Source organism: Typopeltis vanoorti, chromosome 1 (genome assembly GCF_054136105.1).
Source record: "Typopeltis vanoorti isolate ZY-2024b chromosome 1, IOZ_Tvanoo_1.0, whole genome shotgun sequence".
In the NCBI taxonomy this organism is placed as follows: Eukaryota; Metazoa; Arthropoda; class Arachnida; order Uropygi; family Thelyphonidae; genus Typopeltis; species Typopeltis vanoorti.
Genome location: NC_143549.1, coordinates 140,405,966 through 140,430,453, shown reverse-complemented (window position 1 = coordinate 140,430,453; position 24,488 = coordinate 140,405,966). Strand labels below are relative to the sequence as shown.

Sequence of the window (24,488 nt, the reverse complement as noted above, 5' to 3'; positions counted from 1 at the left end):
TGAATCTGTTGCTAATCAGATTACATATCCATTTCACCCTTACTGTATTTATTCTTCGAACTCTAGGGAAGCATTCTAATATCACATTATTTAAGTATTTTTTAAACACTTCCTCATACAATATCGATATCCTTCCCATCCAATAACTGATACCATGGAACAGAACTCAGCATATCCCTCAGGTCATCATAATTTCCTGCTTTGTAGTTCAGGATGTAATCTTTACTGAATGGAACATTCATAAACTTTACAAATGAGTACCGCATGATCACTGTCACCAACTGGAGACAGAATGGTTACGTCTTTAACTGAAACCTCCTCCAACACTATAAACAAACCTAATACTCTTTGACCACGAATTCCTTCTGTCACATGCTGCATGAGGGAGTTGTCTTATACAGCTCAATAAATTCGGTTTCATTCTTCTCATGCGATTTCATAGCTACCCAATCAATGTTCAGATAATTAAAGTCCCCCATTATAATTATTCTTTTTGCACCCATCATATTTATTTGGTGATGCATTACTTTATCACTAGTAACTGATCCACTATATCTGTAGCAACACCCCACTATGCATTTAATCTTGTTAGACTCCACTTCACACCAGATGGCTTCAAACACACTGCCACATGAAAAACTGTTATTAGTACTACAGTCATATGTCTCAATTCCAACCAGATTCAAGTCATCTGATATCATTAGCAGCATACTCCTCCTGCCTATCCTTACTAAAAATACTGTACCCTTTGCACTCGATAACAGTATGTCTGCTTCTGATAGCCAGGTCTCACTGATACCTACAATATACAGTCCCAATATATTTAACCAAGGCAACAAACTCTACTCCTTTGTTTCTGATATACTCCTAGCATTTGTATACGGACATAATAAATTCCCTGCATGCTCTTTTGTATACACTTGTCTGCGAGACATACGACACAGTTTGACATCTTGCAGATCTCTGTAGTTCCTAATCTAGTTCCTTACTTATGCAGAAATCATTACACATGCTCAATAGGTCTGAACTGGATGAGTACAGAATCATTCTCTCTTCATAATCATTTCCATAATAATAATCATTACCATCATTAACACAGTTATCTAACATTGTCACTTTTACACAAAAATTCTCATGATTCCTCCCATCAGAATTCAGTTTCCCTGACTCTCTGTGTTAGGTCTTATATCAATAAATAATTTTTCAAGACCCCTGATGTCAAATGCATTCACGTGTAGGCCTTCCCTCTCATAGAAATCCAATCTTCCCTCAAACCCACTCCATGCAACCATTCCTTCTACACAGCCTATGCATCAAATCATTTGCCATCATAGCCCTATGCTTTGTATTATGCTTTTCATTTTGCTTCATTCTCCACCCACCTATCCCTATTTTTGAGGATCCATGTGAATGGATTTTCATGATTGTATGGTTTCCATTAATGTAGTACAATACGTTAAACCCTTGAGTGGCTGTATACAGTTAAATGCAATATCTCATCTTGAATAAACTTTCCATGAAACCACTAATCAAAAATGAGATTTAAAGCATATATGAACATTACCTTATTCACTTCAGACCACTCCCTGAAAAAACTTGTATATTTCTGATTGTCTGAAACAAAGGCATTAAACATTTTTAATTGAAAACTGAAGTAAAAATGCATGACTGGTTAAACCTACAGCATATAAATTTACTATCAAGTAAAACATTCAAAGACATGTCTCAAACTTGGTGATTTTTGGTTATTGTCGAATATTGGGTACTACAGTTTCAATCATCAACTTTTATATATTATCCAATGATCCATCCTTAATATAAAAAAAAAAAAAAGTAAAAGCAAAAATATACTCAAAATATATTAAAAACTAAAAATTAAGTGAATACAAGCAATTTTCAAACCCTACCTGCCATTAGGATTATGAGAAATTGTTTGTGGGTAGATTTCACAACTACCCATGTCTTTTACTTGTAGAGGTAATCTTTCACCATCTTTTATTTCGGAGTCAGTCATGGCTTTTAGATTTGCCTGTTGCAGCTCAGAGTGTTTAGCCCAAATAATTTTCCCTGAACTATCCATTGACATAGCAGGTTCCTCTCTTCCAAGCTAGACGTAAATAATTTATATCTAAAACTTTACATTATGACCAAGCATTTGTACATATATTAAGACCTCAGTTATATTAAAAGCATTCATATTTAATCATATACTTGTGCAGTAATATGCATTATATAGTTACCACTGCAAACTTCTTTAGCTCTATATATTTTTAAACTTTTAAATTAAATTAATAACATAATTTATCACTGGATATAGAGATAAATATTAAAAAATTTAGTATATAATAAAACTATTAGCATAAAAACCAACCTTTCCTTTATTTCCTTTCCTTTATTAAATCAGTAAATATGACATGGTGAATACAAAATTTAGTAATAATAACAAAGCAGAACTAAAATATTTTAGTGAAATCCTTTACTCATAACCTCAGTAACAATCAAGCAAATTAAATATAAATAAATAAAATAAAAAATCTTAAGACAAATATTTACGAATTTTACAATTATACACTTGCTGCACAACTCATACAGACACCTGAGCATTTCCAAATCCTATTATTTTAACAAACATCAATACATTACTGATATACAAGGTAGGTTCCAAAAGTTTCTGGCCTGACATAAAATTCGTGCCAATTTTGAAACACTGTGCATGACAAATAGCACCATCTATGGGGAGCTTAGTGTACCAATTTCAAACTCTCTACCTTCAGTTCAGTTGGAGGCACTCGTTTGACTAACACATGGCACTCTAAGTGGCTGTAATGTTAAAAATTGAGTACCACGCTGTGATCGTTAAAGATGATCCTCATAATGGTCGGCCTGTGGTAGTAATGACTGAGGAAAATGTCTCTCTTGTTGGGAGGTTAATAACAGTTAAGTTGACTCGTCTTTCACATCATTCATGATATGAAGGTGAGCAAGGTCAGTGCTCTGACTTCTCTCTTCAATTCAGAAGGAGCATTGTGTGACTTGTTCTCACAAGTTTTTAGAGCTTTGCCAAAGGAATCGGAGAGAAGTGCTAGAATCCATTGTTACTAGGGATGAAACCATGGTCATTTATTATGATCCTCTTCCAAAAGAGAATCCATGGAGCGGCACAAACCAGGCGAAGCACCACTGAGAAAAACCAAGATCACTCAGTCCACCAAGAAAATCATGGCAACAATCTTTTGCGATTGCTGGGGAATTCTCTTGATTGACTTCAAGGAAAGGAATACCACTGTGAATGCAGAATATTATGCTTCACTCCTGCACAAACTGCATGATGCCATAAAGGAGAAGATATGAGGAATGCTGTATCATGGTGTTTGCCTGCTTCACGACAATGCTCCAATCCGTACGACTATTACTGCAAAGGCTGCAGAGTGAAGGACTGTGGCTTCCAGGAGATTGAACACCCACCCTACAGCCCATATCTAGCACCCAGTGACTACTACCTCTTCTCAAAAACTGAAACAAGACCTTCAAGGAAGAAAATTTACAGATGACAATGAGTTGAAAGATGCAGTTTTAGGCCATTTTGAAGACAAAAATACAGACTTGTTTTTCAAGGGCATAGAAATGTTAATTCAAAGATGTGAAAAGTGTGCTGAAGTAAAGGGAGATTATGTTGAAAAGTGACACAGTTGTTTTCTTTCTAGCACCTCTAAAAGTTAGTCAAGCTGGAAATTTATGGAACCCCCTCATATCTCTGATGGCACCACCTGAACAGTCCTAAATGTTGATAAATGCTGATTTATCAACATTTAGGATTCCTCTATCAAATGAGCAGTCAATTCTCGTATGTGATATGGAATAGGCTGGTCATACCCTTAGTTGAGGATGTGACCAACCTATTCTATATCACATACGAGAATTAAGAATGAGATTCTGTTTTAAAATTGTAATAACGAATTAGCAGACTATAAAAATAAAGAAACAAAAAACTCATGTCAATGATAACATTTTTGCAAAAGTATCTTTAGCACAGAAATGGAACAATATGATATATAAATAAAGAGATTATAAAAAGTGCCACAATAGCCATAGTAAGGTAACAAAATGGTCAATGAATTTCTAATTATATATAAAAAAACATAACTAAATTAACAAATTAGGAGAGGTTAGCAGATAGAAAAGTACTATCTACAATAAAAGTTATAGTACTGATGGTGTATATTTATCTCCCTTGGGAAATAGATTACAGATAGAAAAAAGTACTAATTTTCTTTTTACTGTCAGCACATTGACACTTATCTGATACTTACAAACCCATAGTCTTCCTTGAAAAGCTTGGGAGAGATGCAAGAAGGAGCATATACCAACTTGCATTATTCCAATTTTAAAACAGATTTAATTTTTTTTTTTTTTTCTGGCATATCTCAAGGAAATGCGATAGATACAGCAACTTTCATTAAAAATTATATGCATTAAGAAAGTTGTTTTTCTAAAAAGATGTCAGGTAGCATAATTTATTTCTACCTGTTGTAGAACTAAAGTTCATGCAAGGATCATCATATTTATTTGAGGACCAGTAAAATGTTTCAACTCAATAAAGCTAAAAAATATTTGGCCTTAGTTCTATCAAGAATGCTTTAGCAACCTGCTTTATCTGTTGTTTATTAATATGATTTTCTGAATTTAATTGGAATCTTATATACAGTACGTGTTTTTCATACCAACTGCAACAATCACAAATAGAAATTTGAATTATTTGTCAGCTGCACTAGAACTAGGTGCTTCTACTGTTACAAGCAACACTGATAAATCACTCTTAAATATATCTGGCTGACAGTTAATTCAAGATGAAATTTTGGTATTATCTAAAGGTCAATATTTTGCAGTTTCTTCTAGGAATTTTCCATTAATAGACCCCCCCCCCCCTCCATTCTATAGATAGTTTTATGTTCTATTCCTTCTAAGATTGCTAAGAGAATTGGCTTTGAGAGCCAATTCTCTGATATTGTCAAACTTTTTTGATTTTGTTAATTTTAATTTGTGGGTTATCGGAATTTTAATACAGATTCCTATATCAAATTTAAGTAGATCTAATGGTCTATGTTTATCTCCTTTATGAAAGACAGTACTTTGTTGTCAATCTGCTAACCTTTCCTAATTTGTTTAATTATGTATTATATACATATTTTATAATTATGAATATGTTGACCATTTTGTTACCTTACTGTATATTTTGTGGCACATCCGTTATTTGCATATTATGCTATTCCATTTCTGTACTGAAAATTTTACCATTAAAGAACAGATTATTTAACTTTCACTTATCCATTTCTTTTATTTTTAATAGAATGGGATTGTGCTGAATGGCTTAACTAACATTACATTCACATACCATTTCCACAGAATGCATCCCTGGCAATATGACAGTGCATTATGATATTGATATTCAACTAGTATTTCCTTAGAAATAACTAACATTGCAACAACAGAAAGTTATCCAGAATATCAATATAATTGATTTTGCATTCATTTTTTTTGCACACACAACAAATAGTGCAATTCCAAAGAAAAACCTTCCCACATCCCAACAACCCTGCTACTGCACTTAATAGATGGAATGAAACATTCTCACAAATAATGTTCTCCTCATAGCTTGCATATCCAAACTGTTTCGTTTGATTTAAATAGCATGGCTTATCACTCCATACCACAGCTCCCCAACATTTAAATGTTGGAACACAATATAACCATACTGTTAATGAATAACTAACTCTTATTTATCATGTTGGAGGCTTAATGGATTTTTTTTACAACACTCAAAAAGAATTAAAATAGAATTTAATACTTCCTAGACACCTTAGTCACACGCCCGCCTAATGATACACTTACCTTCACCGTATACAGAAAACTCACACACACAGGCAGATACATTCACAAACTCTCCCGCCACCACCCCTCTCAACAATATGGCATTATTAAAACTCTTACCAAGAGAGCCCACAATCTTTGTTCTAGTGGAACCACCCTCACTACTGAGCTTAACCACATACACAGCACTTTCCTCTCCAATGGCTACAGCGATTACAGTATCAAAAAAATAATCAACTCCTCCCCCATTCCCCGTCCTTCTCGTCAACAAGATTTTAAAAATGCCATCAGTATACCCTATATCTGTGGCACATTCGAAAAAATAGCCAAGATACTAAAACAGTACAACCTACACACAGCATATAAGCCCCACCGCAAACTTGCTACCCTTATCCGTTCTACGAAAGATCAGCTCCCTCCTCTATCTCTGCCTGGAGTTTACAAAGTATCCTGTTCCTGTAAGCTGGCGTACTTTGGACAGACAGGCAGATCAGCATCCATCCGTCTAGAGGAACACAAGTCTTACATCTTCAAACACAACTATGGCCATTCAGGCTTGGCTGACCATGTTTTGGACACCACCCACAGGGTATCATGGAAGAAAACCACCATGCTCCACCACAGCAAATTCAAGAAAGAGAGACTTTTCTTAGAAGCAGCAGCAGCTCTCAAAAACCAACCAAATCTCAATAAATACGGTTGCATTAAGCTTCCGAAGATTTGGGAAACACTCATCACCAGAGTTCCCACTTTACATTCCAGGCCACCTACTACTGCCCTTAGAGGGCGCTCTACCTAGATAGGACTTTAGTGTCACCCACGTGGTTGGGCTTAGTATTGTTTGTTATTTGTGTATATGTTACATTAATTGTTTTTGTAATCCCCGTAGATGTCCTATTGACTAGGACGAAATATAGGAAGTATTAAATTCTATTTTAATTCTTTTGAGTGTTGTAAAAAATCCATTAAGCCTCCAACATGATGTCCTCACAGCACTTAAGCCTCTACACACATATACTAATTATCCATGGAGAAGAATTAGCACGCAAATCCAAGCAATACAGCAAGTCAAAACTACGACTATCTAGACAACTAAATAGGCTGGCCTTTTTAAAATGATGTCGGGATACAAGAGTGATACCAAACTGCGTTAAAATGAAGATCAATTTCCATTCCAAAAAAGCACTTCGTGTATATATAACCGTGCCAGTCGGGCATTACTCCGCGAGCAAATCGCCTCTACATGTGCTACCCTCGCAGTGACGAATGCCGCCATTGGCTCCTTACATTCAGAGCTCTCCACCATTCTTAACCCTGAACTTTGGTCGATTCTCTCTGGCATTTCGGAAACTCCCGCACAGAGAGAATTCCAAAAAATAAAAAATAAACATATCAAGAAATATAGCAACCTTGTGAAAAACAAACCACAACCACAAATTCAACCGCTCCAGACAGTAATAAACCTCTCTTCCAAAAGGCTCAACGACGATGCCGTCAGCTCAAGGGCGCTGAGGCCGAGGCAAATACCCTTTGCCTCGGCCGTAATTTTGCTGTCGCTAAGAAGGAAGTGCCGGTGCTAACGTAATGGTGAACATCGAACGAAGAATCGGTTGCTTACCGTCGGAGATAGCTAACAACATCAGACTTGACGTAGCCAACATCCTCGCGCATTCTTCGCTGCCAAAAAGTAATTTATCATATGCCCAACACACGGCTCTCCTGAAACCACGTAAAGAAAAAAGTATCGTAATCACCAGAGCGGATAAGGGTAATGCCACAGTCGTTCTTAATACCAGTGAATACAATCGTAAAATGAACATTATCCTCCGTGATCGCGCTACCTACATCCCGCTAGAACACGACCCCACAAAAACACAAGTTAAGAAACTAAAAATCTTACTCAAAAAAATATCTTCCTGGCCCCCTGACGTCACGAAAAAACTTAAACCTTTCCGCTCCCGTCCCCCCCGAATATACGGTTTACCAAAAATCCACAAACCCAATTCCCCACTCAGGCCTATAGTAGATGCCACCAATGCACCTTGCTATAGACTATCTAAACAGCTGGCCAACTCTCTGATCCCCCTCACTGGAAGGTCCCCATTCCTATATAAAAAACTCGACCCACTTTAAAGCCCTCACAGAAAATTTAACCTTGAATAAGACAGACATATTGGTAAGCTTTGATATCTCCTCTTTGTTTACCAATATTCCCTTAATTGACACCTTATCTCTCTTAGAAAACGTTTTTCCCTCTGACATCTTAGATCTCTTTTCCTTTGCCATTAACTCTGGGTATTTCTCTTGGAACAACAAAATCTACAAGCAGATAGAGGGAACTGCCATAGGTTTCCCCCTCTCACCCCCCCCCTTGCCAATTTCTATATGGAAGATTTTGAAAAATGAGCCATAAACTCAGCCCCACTCAAACCGTCTATCTGGCAAAGATATGTAGATGATGTGTTCTCCATTTGGCCTCATGGTCCAGACACGTTAGACTCCTTCCTCAGTCATCTCAATAGTCTACATCCAAGAATCCAGTTCACTTTGGAAAAGGAAAAGAACAATTGTTTACCCTTCCTAGACACCTTAGTTACACGCCTGCCTAATGATACACTTACCTTTACCGTATACAGAAAACCCACACACACAGGCAGATACATTCACAAACTCTCACACTACCACCCCTCTCAACAATATGGCATTATTAAAACTCTTACCAAGAGAGCCCACAATCTTTGTTCTAGTGGAACCGCCCTCACTACTGAGCTTAACCACATACACAGCACTTTCCTCTCCAATGGCTACAGCGATCACAGTATCAAAAAAATAATCAACTCCTCCCCCATTCCCCGCCCTTCTCGTCAACAAGATTTTAAAAATGCCATCACCATACCCTACATCCGTGGCACATCTGAAAAAATAGCCAAGATACTAAAACAGTACAATCTACACACAGCATATAAGCCCCACCGCAAACTTGCTACCCTTATCCATTCTACGAAAGATCAGCTCCCTCCTCTCTCTCTCTCTGCCTGGAGTTTACAAAGTACCCTGTTCCTGTAAGCTGGCATACTTTGGACAGACAGGCAGATCAGCATCCATCCGTCTAGAGGAACACAAGTCTTACATCTTCAAACACAACTATGGCCATTCAGGCTTGGCTGACCATGTTTTGGACACCACCCACAGGGTATCATGGAAGAAAACCACCATGCTCCACCACAGCAAATTCAAGAAAGAGAGACTTTTCTTAGAAGCAGCAGCAGCTCTCAAAAACCAACCAAATTTCAATAAATACGGTTGCATTAAGCTTCCGAAGATTTGGGAAATACTCATCACCAGCGTTCCCACCTTACATTCCAGGCCACCTACTACTGCCCTTAGAGGGCGCTCTACCTAGATAGGACTTTAGTGTCACCCACGTGGTTGGGCTTAGTATTGTTTGTTATTTGTGTATATGTTACATTAATTGTTTTTGTAATCCCCGTAGATGTCCTATTGACTAGGACGAAATATAGGAAGTATTAAATTCTATTTTAATTCTTTTTGAGTGTTGTAAAAAATCCATTAAGCCTCCAACATGATGTCCTCACAGCACTTAAGCCTCTACACACGTAACTCCTATTTAGAAGTATTGGTCAAGTGATAATAAACTATTTAATAGCCAACATCTTCAGGGGTACAAATAAGGCAAAGTAAATTACAAGCTAGATGTTAACTGACAATTCCAATTCATTAACAAAATGGTACTGAGCGTGAAACAATACACGCGTCACGGATACATGATTTACTTGTTGAGAAATATTTTGTAGTTGGTGCTGAAGTTCATTTCATGTGTGTTTAGTGATCTGATTAAGGTCTTCCATATAATAGGTAGGATTAAACCTTGATTCCTGTTGAGGTTTATTGTGGAACGGATGACTGTAGCTGCTTCTTTGAAGATTCTGGAACGGTAGTTTTCTTCTATATAAGGCATATAACTTTTATTCCATTCAATAATGTGGTTGGTTGTAGAGAAGCAGGAAGAAAGGCCAGATATATCTTGTCTGTTATTTCTTACATGACCGATGTGTTACCTTTGTCTCGTTGGTCAGACGTCTAGAAGCTTCGAAACAAGACAAAGGAACACATCGGGTACGTAAGAAATAACAGACAAGATATATCTGGCCTTTCTTCCCGCTTCTCTACAACCAACCACATTATTGAATGGAATAAAAGTTATATGCCTTATACAGAAGAAAACTACCATTCCAGAATCTTCAAAGAAGCAGCTACAGTCGCCCGTTCCACAAAAAACCTCAACAGGAATCAAGGTTTAATCCTACCTGATATATGGAAGACCTTAATCAGATCACTAAACACATGAAATGAACTTCAGCACCAACTACAAAATGTTTCTCAACAAGTAAATCATGTATCAGCGACACGTGTATTGTTTCACGCTCAGTACTATTTTGTTAATGAATTAGAATTGTCACTTAACATCTAGATTGTAATTTACTTTGCCTACTTTATTTGAACCCTGAAGATGCCGACAGCAATAGCCAGTAAAACTAGTTGGTTATTAAATAGTTTATTACCACTTGACCAATACTTCTAAATAAGAGTTAGTTATTTATTAATCTGTGGTCAAGAATTATAACAATTTCAAACATAACCATACTGTTATTGCTATACAAAGGATGACCCAAATTTGCATGTTCCCTTAAAATAATTCTCTGTCTCCCTACTATCTATTCAACAAATAACAAAATGACCCCATAAAGTATTACAGATAATTGGTTTTAAAACCTGCTTAGAAAATTTCATAGTACTTGAGACAAGGATGTACAGCAAGTTCGTATACTTTTTTTTTTAAATACCAAAACTTATAATAACATTATGATGTACCTCTTCTTTCATGAGTGCCAATTTGCCAATTTCTGAATGCATTCTCTTTTGCATTCAGCCTGGCAGCCAAGTGAATAAAAACTCAGCTTTAATATCAACTTATTTGTAGATAATTTTCACTGCCAACATGAGAATAACACAATGCTTGAAGTGGTGTAAAAAAAAAATGGTCCATCTATGATAGCAATGTGCTACAGGTTTCTAACTCTTTCATTAATGAACACACACACACACACACACACACACACACACACACACACACACACACACACACACACACACACACACACACACACACACACACACAGAGATGTATAGGAATGTGTGCAATTCAGGATGTGGAAATATACATCCTGATTGAGATTCAAATTCAGTTTTTTTTTTTCCATCAGAAGGGCTCATTTTTTGATTGAACTATGCAGCATTCTTGAAATGGGTTGAATTTTGGGCTAAATAATACATTTTCAAATGACCGAGGTAGTAGGAATTTTATCAGTTTTACTGAGAAGGAACTATCAAATGCAGGATCTCTAAATCATTTTCATTTACTATAGCTCTTCCCAGTTTGGATCATTAGTAAACAACTGAATACTTCCTATATCATTGGTGTACAAATTAAACAACACATAGCCAAGTACTGAGTCCTGTGGTATACCATTGGTCATCCAGATTCTCTAGACCCAACCACTTCCATAAACATTCTCTGATATCTCTCCAGTCACCTTCTAATCAAAATCACCAGATTGATATCAATACATAACATAAAATAACCATATTGTTATTGCTGTACAAAGGATGACCCAAATTTGCATGTTTCCTTAAATTAATTCTCTATCTACCCCTGCTATATATCCAACTAATAACAACATGATCTCATAGAGTATTACAGATAATTGGCTCCATGTGATCCAATTTATGTAACACAGTTCTAAGTGGAATCTTCTCAAATCTGTTTGCAAAGTCTAGCAATATCTCTGAGTAGCCACTCCCTTTAACTCCACTGTCACTTTATTATAAAAAGCAAGCAAATTATTAAGGCAAGACCTACTTTTCACAAAACCAATTTCTCCAATACCTTAGCCACCACTCCTGAGATACTTTGGCCTATAATTTGCTACTCCTTATCTTGGAGCCTCAGAGTGCTTAAGGGTCAAAGCTGTATAACTGAGAGGAGACCTCCATATAGCCTTTAAAGGAATGCAGAGAACCAACCAGTGCTTCTAATCTAATGTCCAATCCATCCAATCCTCACCTTCTCGTGGTGCACCCTGTTGGATATCAACCTGGATACTGAATAGATGAGGATGGGCTGGCAATTTGGGATTTAGTCGACCAAATTGTATTCTTATTAGCTTAAACCAATATAAAAAATGATGGTACAACATGACAAAATTTCATGCCGGCTGGGGCGTCGCCTAGTTAAACAAGACCCCTCGTTGTTTTTGCCAGGGAGCCAGGACAAACAGCGAAAAGTCAGCTACTGGAACAAATCTGAAAACACACCCCAACTCGATATCACTACAGTTAAAGAATGTTACTATCAACATAAGAAGTCTGAATGGTAAACAAATGGAGCTAGCTGAGGAATTAGATAAGTACCTGATCGACATAATAGGGGTGACTGAAACAAAAAAGACAAAAATTGGCGAGATCTTTCTGAGCAATAAATACAAAATGTTATATTCAGACAATGACAATCAAAGAAAAGAAGGAGTAGCCATAGTATTCAACATGAGGCTAATCTTCTTGAATGGCAGGCAGTCTCAAGTAGAGTGATGTGAGCAAATATCAGAATGGGAAACTACCCAATGAGACTAATTTGTGCCTATGGTCCCACAGAAGGTTCTACTAAGGTAGAAGTGCAGGAATTTTTTCAGGCTTTAGAGAAAGCAACTGACACAATGAAAAATTGGTCCTTGTTGGGGATCTAAATAGCAGAGTAGGAAATGACTGTCAGACATACAAAAATATTTTGGGAAAATTTGGAGAAAAGAGCAAAGCTAATAATAATAATGGCAAATACTTGTTGGATTTTTGCTCAGGACATGGGATGATTATTACTAACACCATGTTCCAACATAAAAATGTGCACAAATTCACATAGAGAGAGAAGAGGCAAGGAATAAGAAAAAGTCTCATTGACTATGTTATTGTTGATAGTGATGTTTTCTCCCTGGTGCAGGACACCAGTGTGTATAGAGGATTTGAAATTGGAATTGAGCAGGTTAAAATTGAATTTCATATTGAAAAGAATAACATATAAGAAAGTTTTAAAGCAAATAAAAGTTGAGCAGCTCTCAGATGTGAACTGTTTACTAAAATACACAAAGATTATTTTTAATAAAAATGAAAGAGTTTGAGAAGAGGAATCAAACCTTGGAGATTCAGTAGCAAGCCTTGAAGAAAACCTGATTGATTCAGCCAGAGAGGCATGTGGTGAGGTTATCTGCAAGGATAGAAAAATCAGAACTCCATGATGGACACAGGAAGTTAAAGATGCAGTGAAGGAAAAGAAGAAAGCATATCAAAAATTCCTGGCAAATAAGTCTGCTTGTGCTCTTTGAGAATACAGAGACAAATGTAAGAAAGCCAAACACTAACTTTGGCAAGAACATAGAAATTAAATATCAAAAAGATGGCAAAATATTCTGGAGGTTACAAAAGAAGCTTAGAAATGGAGAAGAGAGTGTTGTAAAAGGACTTAGAGATGATAAAGGTGACATGAAAACATGAGAAAAAGATATCCATCAAGTATGGAGTAATTACTTCGAAAAATTACTAAATGAAACAAGCAGTGATAGCACAGTGGTAAAAAAAACACTTAACAGGCATACAGTCAGGAATACATATCCATACTTGAAGTAGAAAAAGCTATCAAAGGCTTGAAATGTGAAAAGGCAGCAAGAGTAGATGATATTCGACCAGAAATGCTCAAGTATGGTGGTATAAAAGTCTTACAGTGGCTGCACTGCACTGCATAGTTCAGAAGTACTGAACAGAGGGACAAATTCCCGATGATTGGAGTAGAGCTCTCATAGTACCCATATATAAAAAGGGAAATAAAACTGAATGTGAGAAATACAGAGGTATTTCCCTACTGAGTGTTCCTGGTAAGATTTATGCAAGTATACTTGAGAAACAGTTGAGAAGAATTGTGGAAGAAAAGCTTGGTGAAGAACAAGCTGGATTCAGGGCAAATAGAGGCTGTCAGGATCAGATCTTCACTTTACGACAAATAGTTGAAAATCATGGGAATATAACAAAGATCTGTTTAAGTTTTGTCGATTTGGAAAAAGCATATGATAAGGTGCCAAGAGAGAAGCTATTCAATACGCTACAGTTATATGGTGTCAATGGGGCATTATATCAAGCAATACTTAGTCTTTATTTGAGTTGTAAGTCAGCAGTTAGAATTGAAGTATAGGAAGATAGTTTAATGTTAAATCTGGTGTGAGACAAGGATGTACATTATCCCCTCTGTTATTCATTACCTATATGGATCACAATATGAAGGAAAATGGTATTAAACCTAATATCAAAATTGGAGAAGTTAATGTCAGCTCTTTGCTTTATGCAGATGATGTTATACTTCTAAATAAATCCGCTGCAAGTCAGGAAGCATTCCCTGACTAAATTGAATAGCTGTTGTAATGGATATGGTATGAAGGTCAGCAATAAAAAGACAAAGACAATGAAAATAGGCAGAATCGTTGAAAATATCAACTGCATTGTGAATGGAGAATCTATGGAACAAGTAAAACATTTCAGCTACTTAGGCACAATTTTTAATGAAGATGATAAATTAAATATGGAAATAGACAATAGAATCAACAAAGCTGATATGGAATACGAGAGAAATTAGTCAGAACACTAAATTAGCTGTATACAAGACAGTGTTCAAACCAGTTTTAACTTATGGATCTGAGAGCTGGGTCAGAAGTAAAACACTTGATCGAAGACTACAGATCGCAGATATGAGAGTCCTGAGAAAGATTAGAGGCGTGAACAGATGGCATCAATGGCAATATCATATAAAAAAACGAGGATATCAGTAAAGAACTTGACATTGTCAATATCCAGGAATGCATTAGAAGAGTTAATCTCAGGTGGTATGGTCACTTAAACAGAATGGGTGAAGAAAGATTAGCAAAACAAGTGTTCTCTGCCAGGTTTGCAGCAAAACGACTCATAGGAAGACCAAGATATAGGTGGATATATACGGTACAAAGTGCCTTAGACGAAAGAAATATAAGATCTGATAATGTTGGAGTCTTGACATGTAACAGACTGATTTGGAGGAAAATTGTAGATAGGAAGTTAGTAATGATGTAAATTTGTCATGCAGTACTATCATATCCTGTACACTCCTTGAGGACAGGCAGGAATTTGATGATGATCTTGGAGGCCTCCTTTACGCCATATTTTCTCTTCTTTCCACTCCACTGGCCCCTGTACTAAGGCTTAAATTAAACAGCTTATTCAGAAAGCCAATTGATAATTCTCTTTGAAAGCTTTTTCACTTGGTTATATCATAAATTAATGATGCCAAGAAATTATATTCTTGGTTTAATCCAAGTGTAAGGAAATAATTTGCACGTGAAGTAACATCATGACTGGGCTACTTGTTTGCAGAGGCTAATGACTTCACATTAATTACCTTAGTATCCCATAATGCAATGCATTAGAGGGATAGGCCATATCCAGACCCTTTTTTGACCTTTGAGGTCTCATCATTGGGAGCCAAACCCAGAAATGATATCAAGGATGAAGTAATTCAGAAGTCCTTCTTATAGAAAAGCTTATATGCTGGTTAAACATGATGACTAAATACTTAAGGAATTGACAGCGTACACTAGAAATATAAATTAAATCAACTTTAATATATACTTTTCGATATTTTGGCAACGTCACGTTGCCATCTTCATGGGAACTTAAGATAAAGACATGTGCATGCAAGTACTACATAACAGCAAATGAGAAACGAAGTGAGGAAGCTACCGTTTTCCTAAAGTCCTGATGGTGCCCCCCTGGCAGGCTATATTAGGTGTTCTTGGTCTTTGGGCTGAAGTTCTTCTGATATATGTTTCCCAAATTTGGGGCAGTCTCATGCATCCGATTTTGTCGAGGTTTGGCATGTTCCTAAGGGCTGATTCTATGAATAGTCTTTCATATTTGAACTTGCTGCAGTGTATTACTGTGGCTTTCTTCCACCTTATTCTGTGGCAAGTATCCAGAGCATGGTCTGCAAGACCAGAGTGGCTGTACTAGTGAAATCGGATGTAGTCCTTGTGTTCTGAGATTCTGATATTTGCTGTCCTGCCTGTTTGGCCAAAGTAGGACAATTTACAGCTGCAAGGGACCTGGTATACACCAGGTAGGTCTAGGGGAAGTGGTTGGTCTTTAGTGGAGCAGATAAGGGATGCCAATTTTCTACATGGTCTGTAACAAGAGGTCAAGTCATGTTTTTTTAGGATTTTGTTGATTTTTTCTGAGGTGCCTCGGATGCAGGGAATGGTGATCGATTTAAAGTAATCTTTTTTGAATGGGAAGAGGTGGGTTGTGGATAACTGGTTTTAGTATTTTTTGGATGGTGTCACACCTTATTACTAAAATACTCTGGATTAGAGAAAGATGTTTGAAAGTTCTTCCAGTTGGTTATATCCTTACAGCATCACTAATATCCTTAATCTTGGCAGCAGGGAAACACACAATTTTGTCATACTCTCCTCAAGCACTCTCTTACCAATTAATCACCACACAAAATTCAATCCTTATTTTTAAGCTTACACTCTTCTTTCTCTCCAGATGCATCTCTTTGTTCTTTCACTTCTGTGTGATATCATCTGCCAGGCATTTCTCCAACCACTCAATCTCACGTTTTGTTCTGTGGAGAACTCCACGTAAGTGCACTATATTTTCCATTACCATCTGGTGATTCTCTTCATTTTCTATTGTTTCATTCTTACCACGTTTCACATCAACCTCACCATTTACATTCGCATTTTCATGCATTTCATCTTTTGACTCAAAGCACAGCTATTGTTCTTCTTACACTCCTCACACTTCTGGCATTAGCTCCTGAAACATTTATGACAAATCCACTCAACAATGAAGTGCATACATTTCGCACATGCTGCAGTAAACAAAATCATGCACATTGGCATTGCCCCCATTGTTTTATGCATCAGTGCTAGCATACAATAAAATAAAACTTTAAAAACCATAAAATTAAGCAAGCAACCCCTACAACAATTAAACTCATAAATATAATAATAAAAATTATTATTATCTGAGACCTCCAGGGAGTCGTCATCGAGGTAGGCTATAAATCACCCAAACCAGCTGTCATACCTTTCCTTAAATTCGTTCACACTAGATGCACTCACTACCCCTAAAGGCAAAATATTCCACTCACTCACTACTCTGTGAGAGAAAAACGTAGCTCTTATCCCACTCTTGACTGTGAACAACTTAACTTCCATGGATGCCCAATGTTCTCTTCTCACCTTCCATATAATGAAAAATTTCATCAGACGATATCCTATAACACCCATCCAAAAGTTTATAAACCTCTATCATATCACCCCTCTTTCTCCTGCTAACCAGAGTCTAGCGTAGCTCTTAGTCCACGTACTTGCAATCTGTCCTCATAATCTAAATCCCATCATCCGGATATAAATTTTCGTAACTCTTCTTTGCATAGCTTCTTTAACCCCTTGGAATCTGGGAGACCAAATCTGCACACAATAATCCAGGTGATAGGCGTGTAGTTCAACACATCAGTTTTTGCACCACCCTTGTGCAATGGAACTATCACACATTCCTTCAATTGCAGAAGTATCATTCCTGAGCTGAGACTCAAGTTATACAAATATATGAAAGGCCTAGCCAATATAGCTGAACATTCCTTTAGCGAACGAATTTGTCTATAGGAACGAATTCCATCTGTTCCTATAGACAAATTCTTATCCAGGTTATGCAACAGCTCTTCAACCTCATTTTCATGAACCGCTAACTCTCATCCAATGTAGCAGTAGCACTGCGCACCATGTTATATACACCAGGTTGATATATCTTAGCGAACTAAGCACTCGTTAATTGAACAATCTCATTAGCTGCACTAGAGTACCATCTGCATTCAATAAAGTTATTCTTTCACATTCATTCTTTGTTTTGCTTGCAGCATAGAGATAAAATTCTTTTGGATTGCCTTTAGCTTGCATGGCCAATTTCTTTTCATACTCCAATTTAGCTTTCCATACAATACTCATTATTTTTCTGGCATGAGCTTTATATATTTCATAACTCCTCTCATTCTTATTCTCACAATATTCTTTCCACATCTTCTTGTGGATCTCTTGCTCAATAAGGTTGGACATCCATTTCACTCCTAACCTATTTATTCTTCAAACAGTAGAGATATATTCAGATACCACCTCATTTAAGCATTTTTTCAAAGATTCTCTCTCATGCATTGCTGACATTTTCCCATTCAGTAACTGATACCATGATCCCAGAGTATTCTCCGAAGTTGATCATAATTTGCAGCTTTGTAGTTCAACATGTAAACTGTTCTAATCGGAGCATCAATAAAATTAGATACTTTCCAAGAAAGCACAGCAAGATCATTGTCACTAAGTAGTGGTAAAATAGCCATATTCTTAACAGGGACTCCTTCTGATGCTATGAGAAAATCCAACACTCTTTGACCCCGAGTTCCTTCTTTCACATGCTGCCTGAGAAAGTTGTCTCACAATTGTTCAACAAATTCCTCTTCTTTCTTATCATGAGATTTTTCAGCAACCCAATCAATGTTTGGAAAATTAAAGTCACCCATAATGATCACTCATTTGGTACCCATAAGGCTAAATTGGTGATGCATTTCTTCATCCCCTGCAACTGATCAGCCAGGTCTGTAGCAACACCCACCATATATTTCATTTCGTTAGCCTCCACTTCACACCAGATAGACTCAATTCATTGCTACATGGGACATTGTTTTCTTGCGTTTCTACCCTAACTGGACTTACGTCATCTGATATCATTAACAGTATTCCTCTCCTATCTATTCTGTCATTCCTAAAAATAGTATACCCATTACACTCGATCCCAGTTACTATATCTGATTCTGATAGCCAGGTTTCCATAATGCCAACAATCATAGGCCACATCATATTCAATAAAGCAACAAACTCAACCTCTTTTGTTCTGATGCTCCTGGCATTTGTGTATCAACATAATAAATCATCACCTGGCCTATACTTATAATTAGATATGCAATCTATTTGGCCTTGTTATAGAACTTTCTCTTTTCCCTCACCCAGATGATATACTTAAAAGGTTCAAACCCAAAGCATATTTTTCCACCCCTTTGCCACATAGCATAACCATGTTTGAAGACATTCATATCTTTATCATGTTTGCATACCAAAGCAAAACTTTTACTCATATTTTTCCCATTTCTCCCTTGATGATTTAGTTTCCCTGACTCTCTGCATCTCATAAAAGAAGTAATTTTTCCAGGCTCCTAATGCCAAATGAATTCAAGTGCAGGCCATTGCTCTTACGTCTTTTCTCCCATCAAAATCACTGTACACAACAAAAACTCTCATCCATTTCTTCTACACAGCCTACTCGTGAAATCATTTGCTATCACTGCCCTCCTTCTTAACTTGGTACTATCATATCTGGGTAGCAAACCGACAATTTTTACTCTCTCTCTCTCTCACATTTTTTTTCTCGCTTTTTCCAACAATGATATCTTTTCTCTTATTATATTTGTCGCTACTTAAATTATTAGTACCTACCAGAACTACCATCTCTTTTATTTTTGTAATAATGCAGAAAGAATGATTCAATTCTCACTAAACACTTTCAAAAAGAACTTACCAAAAATCCCAACATCTAGCACTGTCTGCCTAATAGCAGAACAATACATAACATTCATGCTATGTATCATGGAACATCATCATATCATCAAATTTCTGACATGTGTACCCTCAAGGGATATCATATCATACAGGATATGATAGTACTACATGCAAAATTTACATTAACCCCTGCCAATCTGACAAAGAACACTTGTTTTGCTAATCTTTCCTCTCGCATTCCGTTTAAGTGACCATACCACCTGAGATTAGCTATACTAACACATCTTTGAACTAACAATGTCAAGTTCTTTCCTAATATCCTCGTTTTTAATATGATATTGCCACTAATGACATCTGTTCATACTTCTAATCTTTCTCAGGACTCTCATATCTGCAGTCTCTAGTCTTTGGTCAAGTGTTTTACTTCTAACTGAGCCCTCAGATCCATAAGTTAAAATTGGTTTCAACACTGTCTTCTATACAGCTAATTTAGTGTTTTGACTAATTTCTCTCTTATTCCATATACATTTATTCAGTTGACCTCGAACCATACCAGCTTTGCTGATTCTGTTGTCTATTTCCATGTTTAATTTACCATCTTCACTAAAACTTGTGCCCAAGTAGCTGAAATGTTTTACTTGTTCCACAAGTTGTCCATTCACAATGCAGTTGATATTTTCAATGCTTCTACCTATTTTCATTGTCTTTGTCTTGTTATTGCTGACCTACAATACCAAATCTATCACAACAGTTATTCAATTTAGTCAGGGAATCTTGCAGACTTGTAGCGGATTTATTTAGAAGTATAGCATCACCAGCATAAAGCAAAGAGCTGAGATTAACATCTCCAATTTTGATATCAGGTTTACACTTTCCTTCATAATGTGATCCATATAGATAATGAATAACAGAGGGGATAATGTACATCCTTGTCTCACACCAGATTTAACATTAAACCATCTTCCTGTACTTTCTTCAATTCTAACTGCTGACCTACAACTCAAATAAAGACTAAGTATTGCTTGATATAATGCCCCAAGACTACAAGAATAATGCCATTCTTGTAGTCTTGCCCATAAAGACGAGATGTCTACTATCGGGTCTTTATGGGCAAGACTACAAGAACACTTTCGTGATTGTAACATCCCTATTCCAGAACATTTAAACAATAAAAAATGCAACAACAAAAAGAAAAACAGAATACAAAGTACAGGAAAAACAGAAATAGCAGTCCATGCTCTTGAACAGAAACATACCATCGACAAGGCCATAATATTAGACATACAAGACAACGAAACAATGCTTAGAATATCGGAAACGATAGCCATAAAATATGATGAAAAATCAATAAACATCCACCGACCCTACATAATCTCCGGGAGTTGGAAGCTCCATAACATAAAAATTGGGTCACAACTCCAACCCAAAAGGAGATAATGCAAGCACACCAAAGACAGAAACACCGAGCTGACATGACATAGCCTCCACTTCTGAAGACAATGCACTGTTGAAACGGCTCACACCCCCGTTACTCCCACCTCTGACCTTTTCCCATCAATCCTTTCTCATCCCCAAAAAATGGTTTCTATTTTTAGATCCTTCACTTCCCCACCCAAACACTCTCTACCCACCTTTAATAATAATATTATACATATAAAAAAACTGTTTTTTTTTCAAATAATTCTCCCACATTACTTTACCCCTACTTTCCCAAAACTCTTTCCTTTAAGAGCTTAACAGCAGAAGAATGGATATCGCTGGGATAAGAAGACAGCCAATAACATCCAAAAAAAGGTATATCCGAATTTTATTCCTATATTATTCTTCATACATTAGTTTTATAACACATCAGTAATGCCTTAAGATTTGAGTAAAAAGCCAATGACATTGTAAAAAAGGGGCACTCCTAAACGAAAGTAGGCTATATTAGCCATAAAAATAATAGTTTATTTTAGAGGAGTAACATGGGAAATTTCCCAGAAATAATACCTTAAATACAGATCTTTGTTATATTACCATGATTTCTCAACTATTCATTGTAAAGTGAAAATATGATCCGGATAGCATCTATTTATCCTGAATCCAGCTTGTCTACCAAACTTCTACCACAATCCTTCTCAACCATTTCTCAAGTATACTTGCATAAATCTTATCAGGCACTCAGTAGAGAAATACCTCTGTAATTCTCACATTCAATTTTATTTGAATGTGAGAGCTCTACTGCAATCATCTGGAATTCATACCTCTGTCCAGGCCTTCTGAACTATGCAGTGCAGCCACTGTAAGACTTTTATACCTCCATACTCTAGCATTTCTGGTCGAATATCATTTATTCCAGTTGCCTTTCCACATTTCAGGCTTTTGATGACTACTTCAAGTATGGATATGTATTCCTGACTGCATGCCTGGGCAGTGTTTTTTCCACTGTGCTGTCACTGATTGTTACATTTAGCAATTTTTTGAAGTAATTACTCCATATACTAACGATATCTTTTTCTCCAGTTTTCATGTCATCTTTATCATCTCTCATTCCTTTCACAGCACTCTTTCTTCCATTTTTGAATTTTTTCAACAACCTCCAGAATATCTTGCCATCTTCTTGATATTTATTTTCTATGTTCTTACCAAAGTCTTCCTGCGACTTTTATTTAGCCAGTTTTAATTTAGCTTTCTTACATTTGTCTCTGTATTCTCTAAGAGCACAAGCTGACTTATTTGCCAGGAACGTTTGATATGCTTTCTTCATTTCCTTCGCTGCCTCTTTAACTTCCTGTGTCCACTATTGAGTTCTGATTTTTCTATACTTGTAGATAGAAACCTCACCACATGCCTCTCTGGCTGAATCAATCAATGTTTTTTTCAGGGCTTGCCATTGAATCCTGCTCAAGACTAAATGGTGATCACTTCCAATTTCAAATCTTCTGACATCACTATCAACAATGACTTAGTCAATGAAACTTTTCTTATTCCTTGCCTCTTCTCTCCATTTGGTTGGAATACAACTAAAGGTAAATTACATTCCAATCATGCAGCTGAGCACTTCATGAGTTTCATACTAAGTGTTTAAGGCCATTTTCAGCAACTATGAAAGCAGTTCATCATTGAGAGATGAATTATAATATACTAGAGTTGCTGCCCTGGTTGGACATATCCAATTTGCAACAAATAAGCCACAGGTTTGAATCTCATTTGGTTGTGGTATGGATGCTTGTGAAAGTTGTTGAGATATTATTTTCACTGCCCTCTATGAAACCCATCCTGCAGATGTAGCTTAAAGTGTCATGCTTAGTCTTTGCAGCAGCATTCTAAATTATCTAGGTCTTAGTCCATCCACAGTACTACTGTGCTATGCATTTCCAACCTTTTGGAGGTAGGATTATCAAGAAAAGAATTTAAAAACATGATAAACTGAAAAAATTATAAATTATATATCTAAAAAAGCTAAAATATATAAATAAATAAATGGTAAGGACATTTTCAGGAAAATTCAGGATAACTACTTCTTATATATTTACACACACACACACACACACACACACACACACACACACACACACACACACACACACACACACACACATCGTAGCATAGTTGGGCAGATAACGCAACTTTTGGTTCTCACCACAGTGACATAAGGTTCATTTCTTCAGAATAAAAATGCAGTTTCTACTTCTGAAGGCTATGTTAGGTGATATCTCATATAAAATAAGATAACCTCAGATGGGGCATAACTCAGCAGGTTCTTCATCTCACAGACTAGTTTGAGAACCTATAATTAAGTCAGACAAAAGCACCATAACATATAATGGACCTGCAACAGGTAGCATAAATGCAGGGTGTTGGCTATACATTGTCTGAGAATATATATATATATATATACACACACACATACATATATATACAGGGTGTTCGGGATAAATTTGACAGTTTCGTAAGGAAAAAGAAAATCTTCTTTGTATCTATTAAATTTAATGAATTGACAAAAAAACATTACAGGCAGAGTTAATTACAATACTATCAACAAGATTTACTCAAAATAACCACCATTAGCATCGATCACAGCTTCAATTCTGCTTCGGAACCTCGAACAAGCTGATGCTACAGTCTCCCTGGGAAGGGCCGCAAAAACTGTTTTAATTTTATCCATTAACTGGGCTTTTGTATTACTGGAAGTCGATTGGTGTCTTTTTCAACTGCGCCCCATACAAAATAATCCATGGGGTTAAGGTCTGGGGAGTTTGGAGGCCAAACATTTGGACTGGTGAAGTCGTAGAAATTTTCAGACAACCATTTTTGACTTTTCCCAGAGGTGTGGCAAGGGGCCGAATCCTGCTGCCATACATACGGCTTACATTGGCTACCCTTGTTATCCAGGGCTTGACTACAGTTAGCAACTCCACGAACAAAGCCCGAATTCCAATGCCAGGGTTCTTCAACACCTGTTCCTGCAGATTTGCGAGGAATTCTGCTGTACGAACGCAATCAGATCGTCTGCTAGGGATCTTTCTTCTTGCTACATCCTCGTAGTCACCATTGCAAGTCTCTAGTTCATGCCTGATTGTTTTTACTGTATTCAGGGAGCATTGGGCAGCAGTCGTAATATCCTTATTTTGATGGCGGGCACGAATCATCATGATACAAGTTATTCTCTTCCATGATTCAGGTGGGTTCCAGCTATCCATCCTTTCTGACATCTTGTATATGAATGAAGAAGGGTCCAAACTTTTAAATGAAGAGAAGTGTGTGTTAATACATGTAACTTACGGAAAAATATAATTAATTATAAATATGTCAAATTTATCCCGAACACCCTGTATATACATACATATATATATACATACAGGTAACCCTCGTATA

General features: G+C 36.7%; 1 protein-coding gene across 1 annotated transcript in view; it reads right to left on the bottom strand.

Moving 5' to 3' along the window:
• Positions 1-24,488, bottom strand: part of beta'COP (coatomer subunit beta') — a 293,541-nt gene that overhangs the window by 156,112 nt on the left and 112,941 nt on the right. The window contains exon 9 of the mRNA XM_090394070.1: positions 1,908-2,107. Coding sequence (XP_090250196.1) covers positions 1,908-2,107 — 200 coding nt within the window. The remainder of the gene's footprint in view (positions 1-1,907; positions 2,108-24,488) is intronic.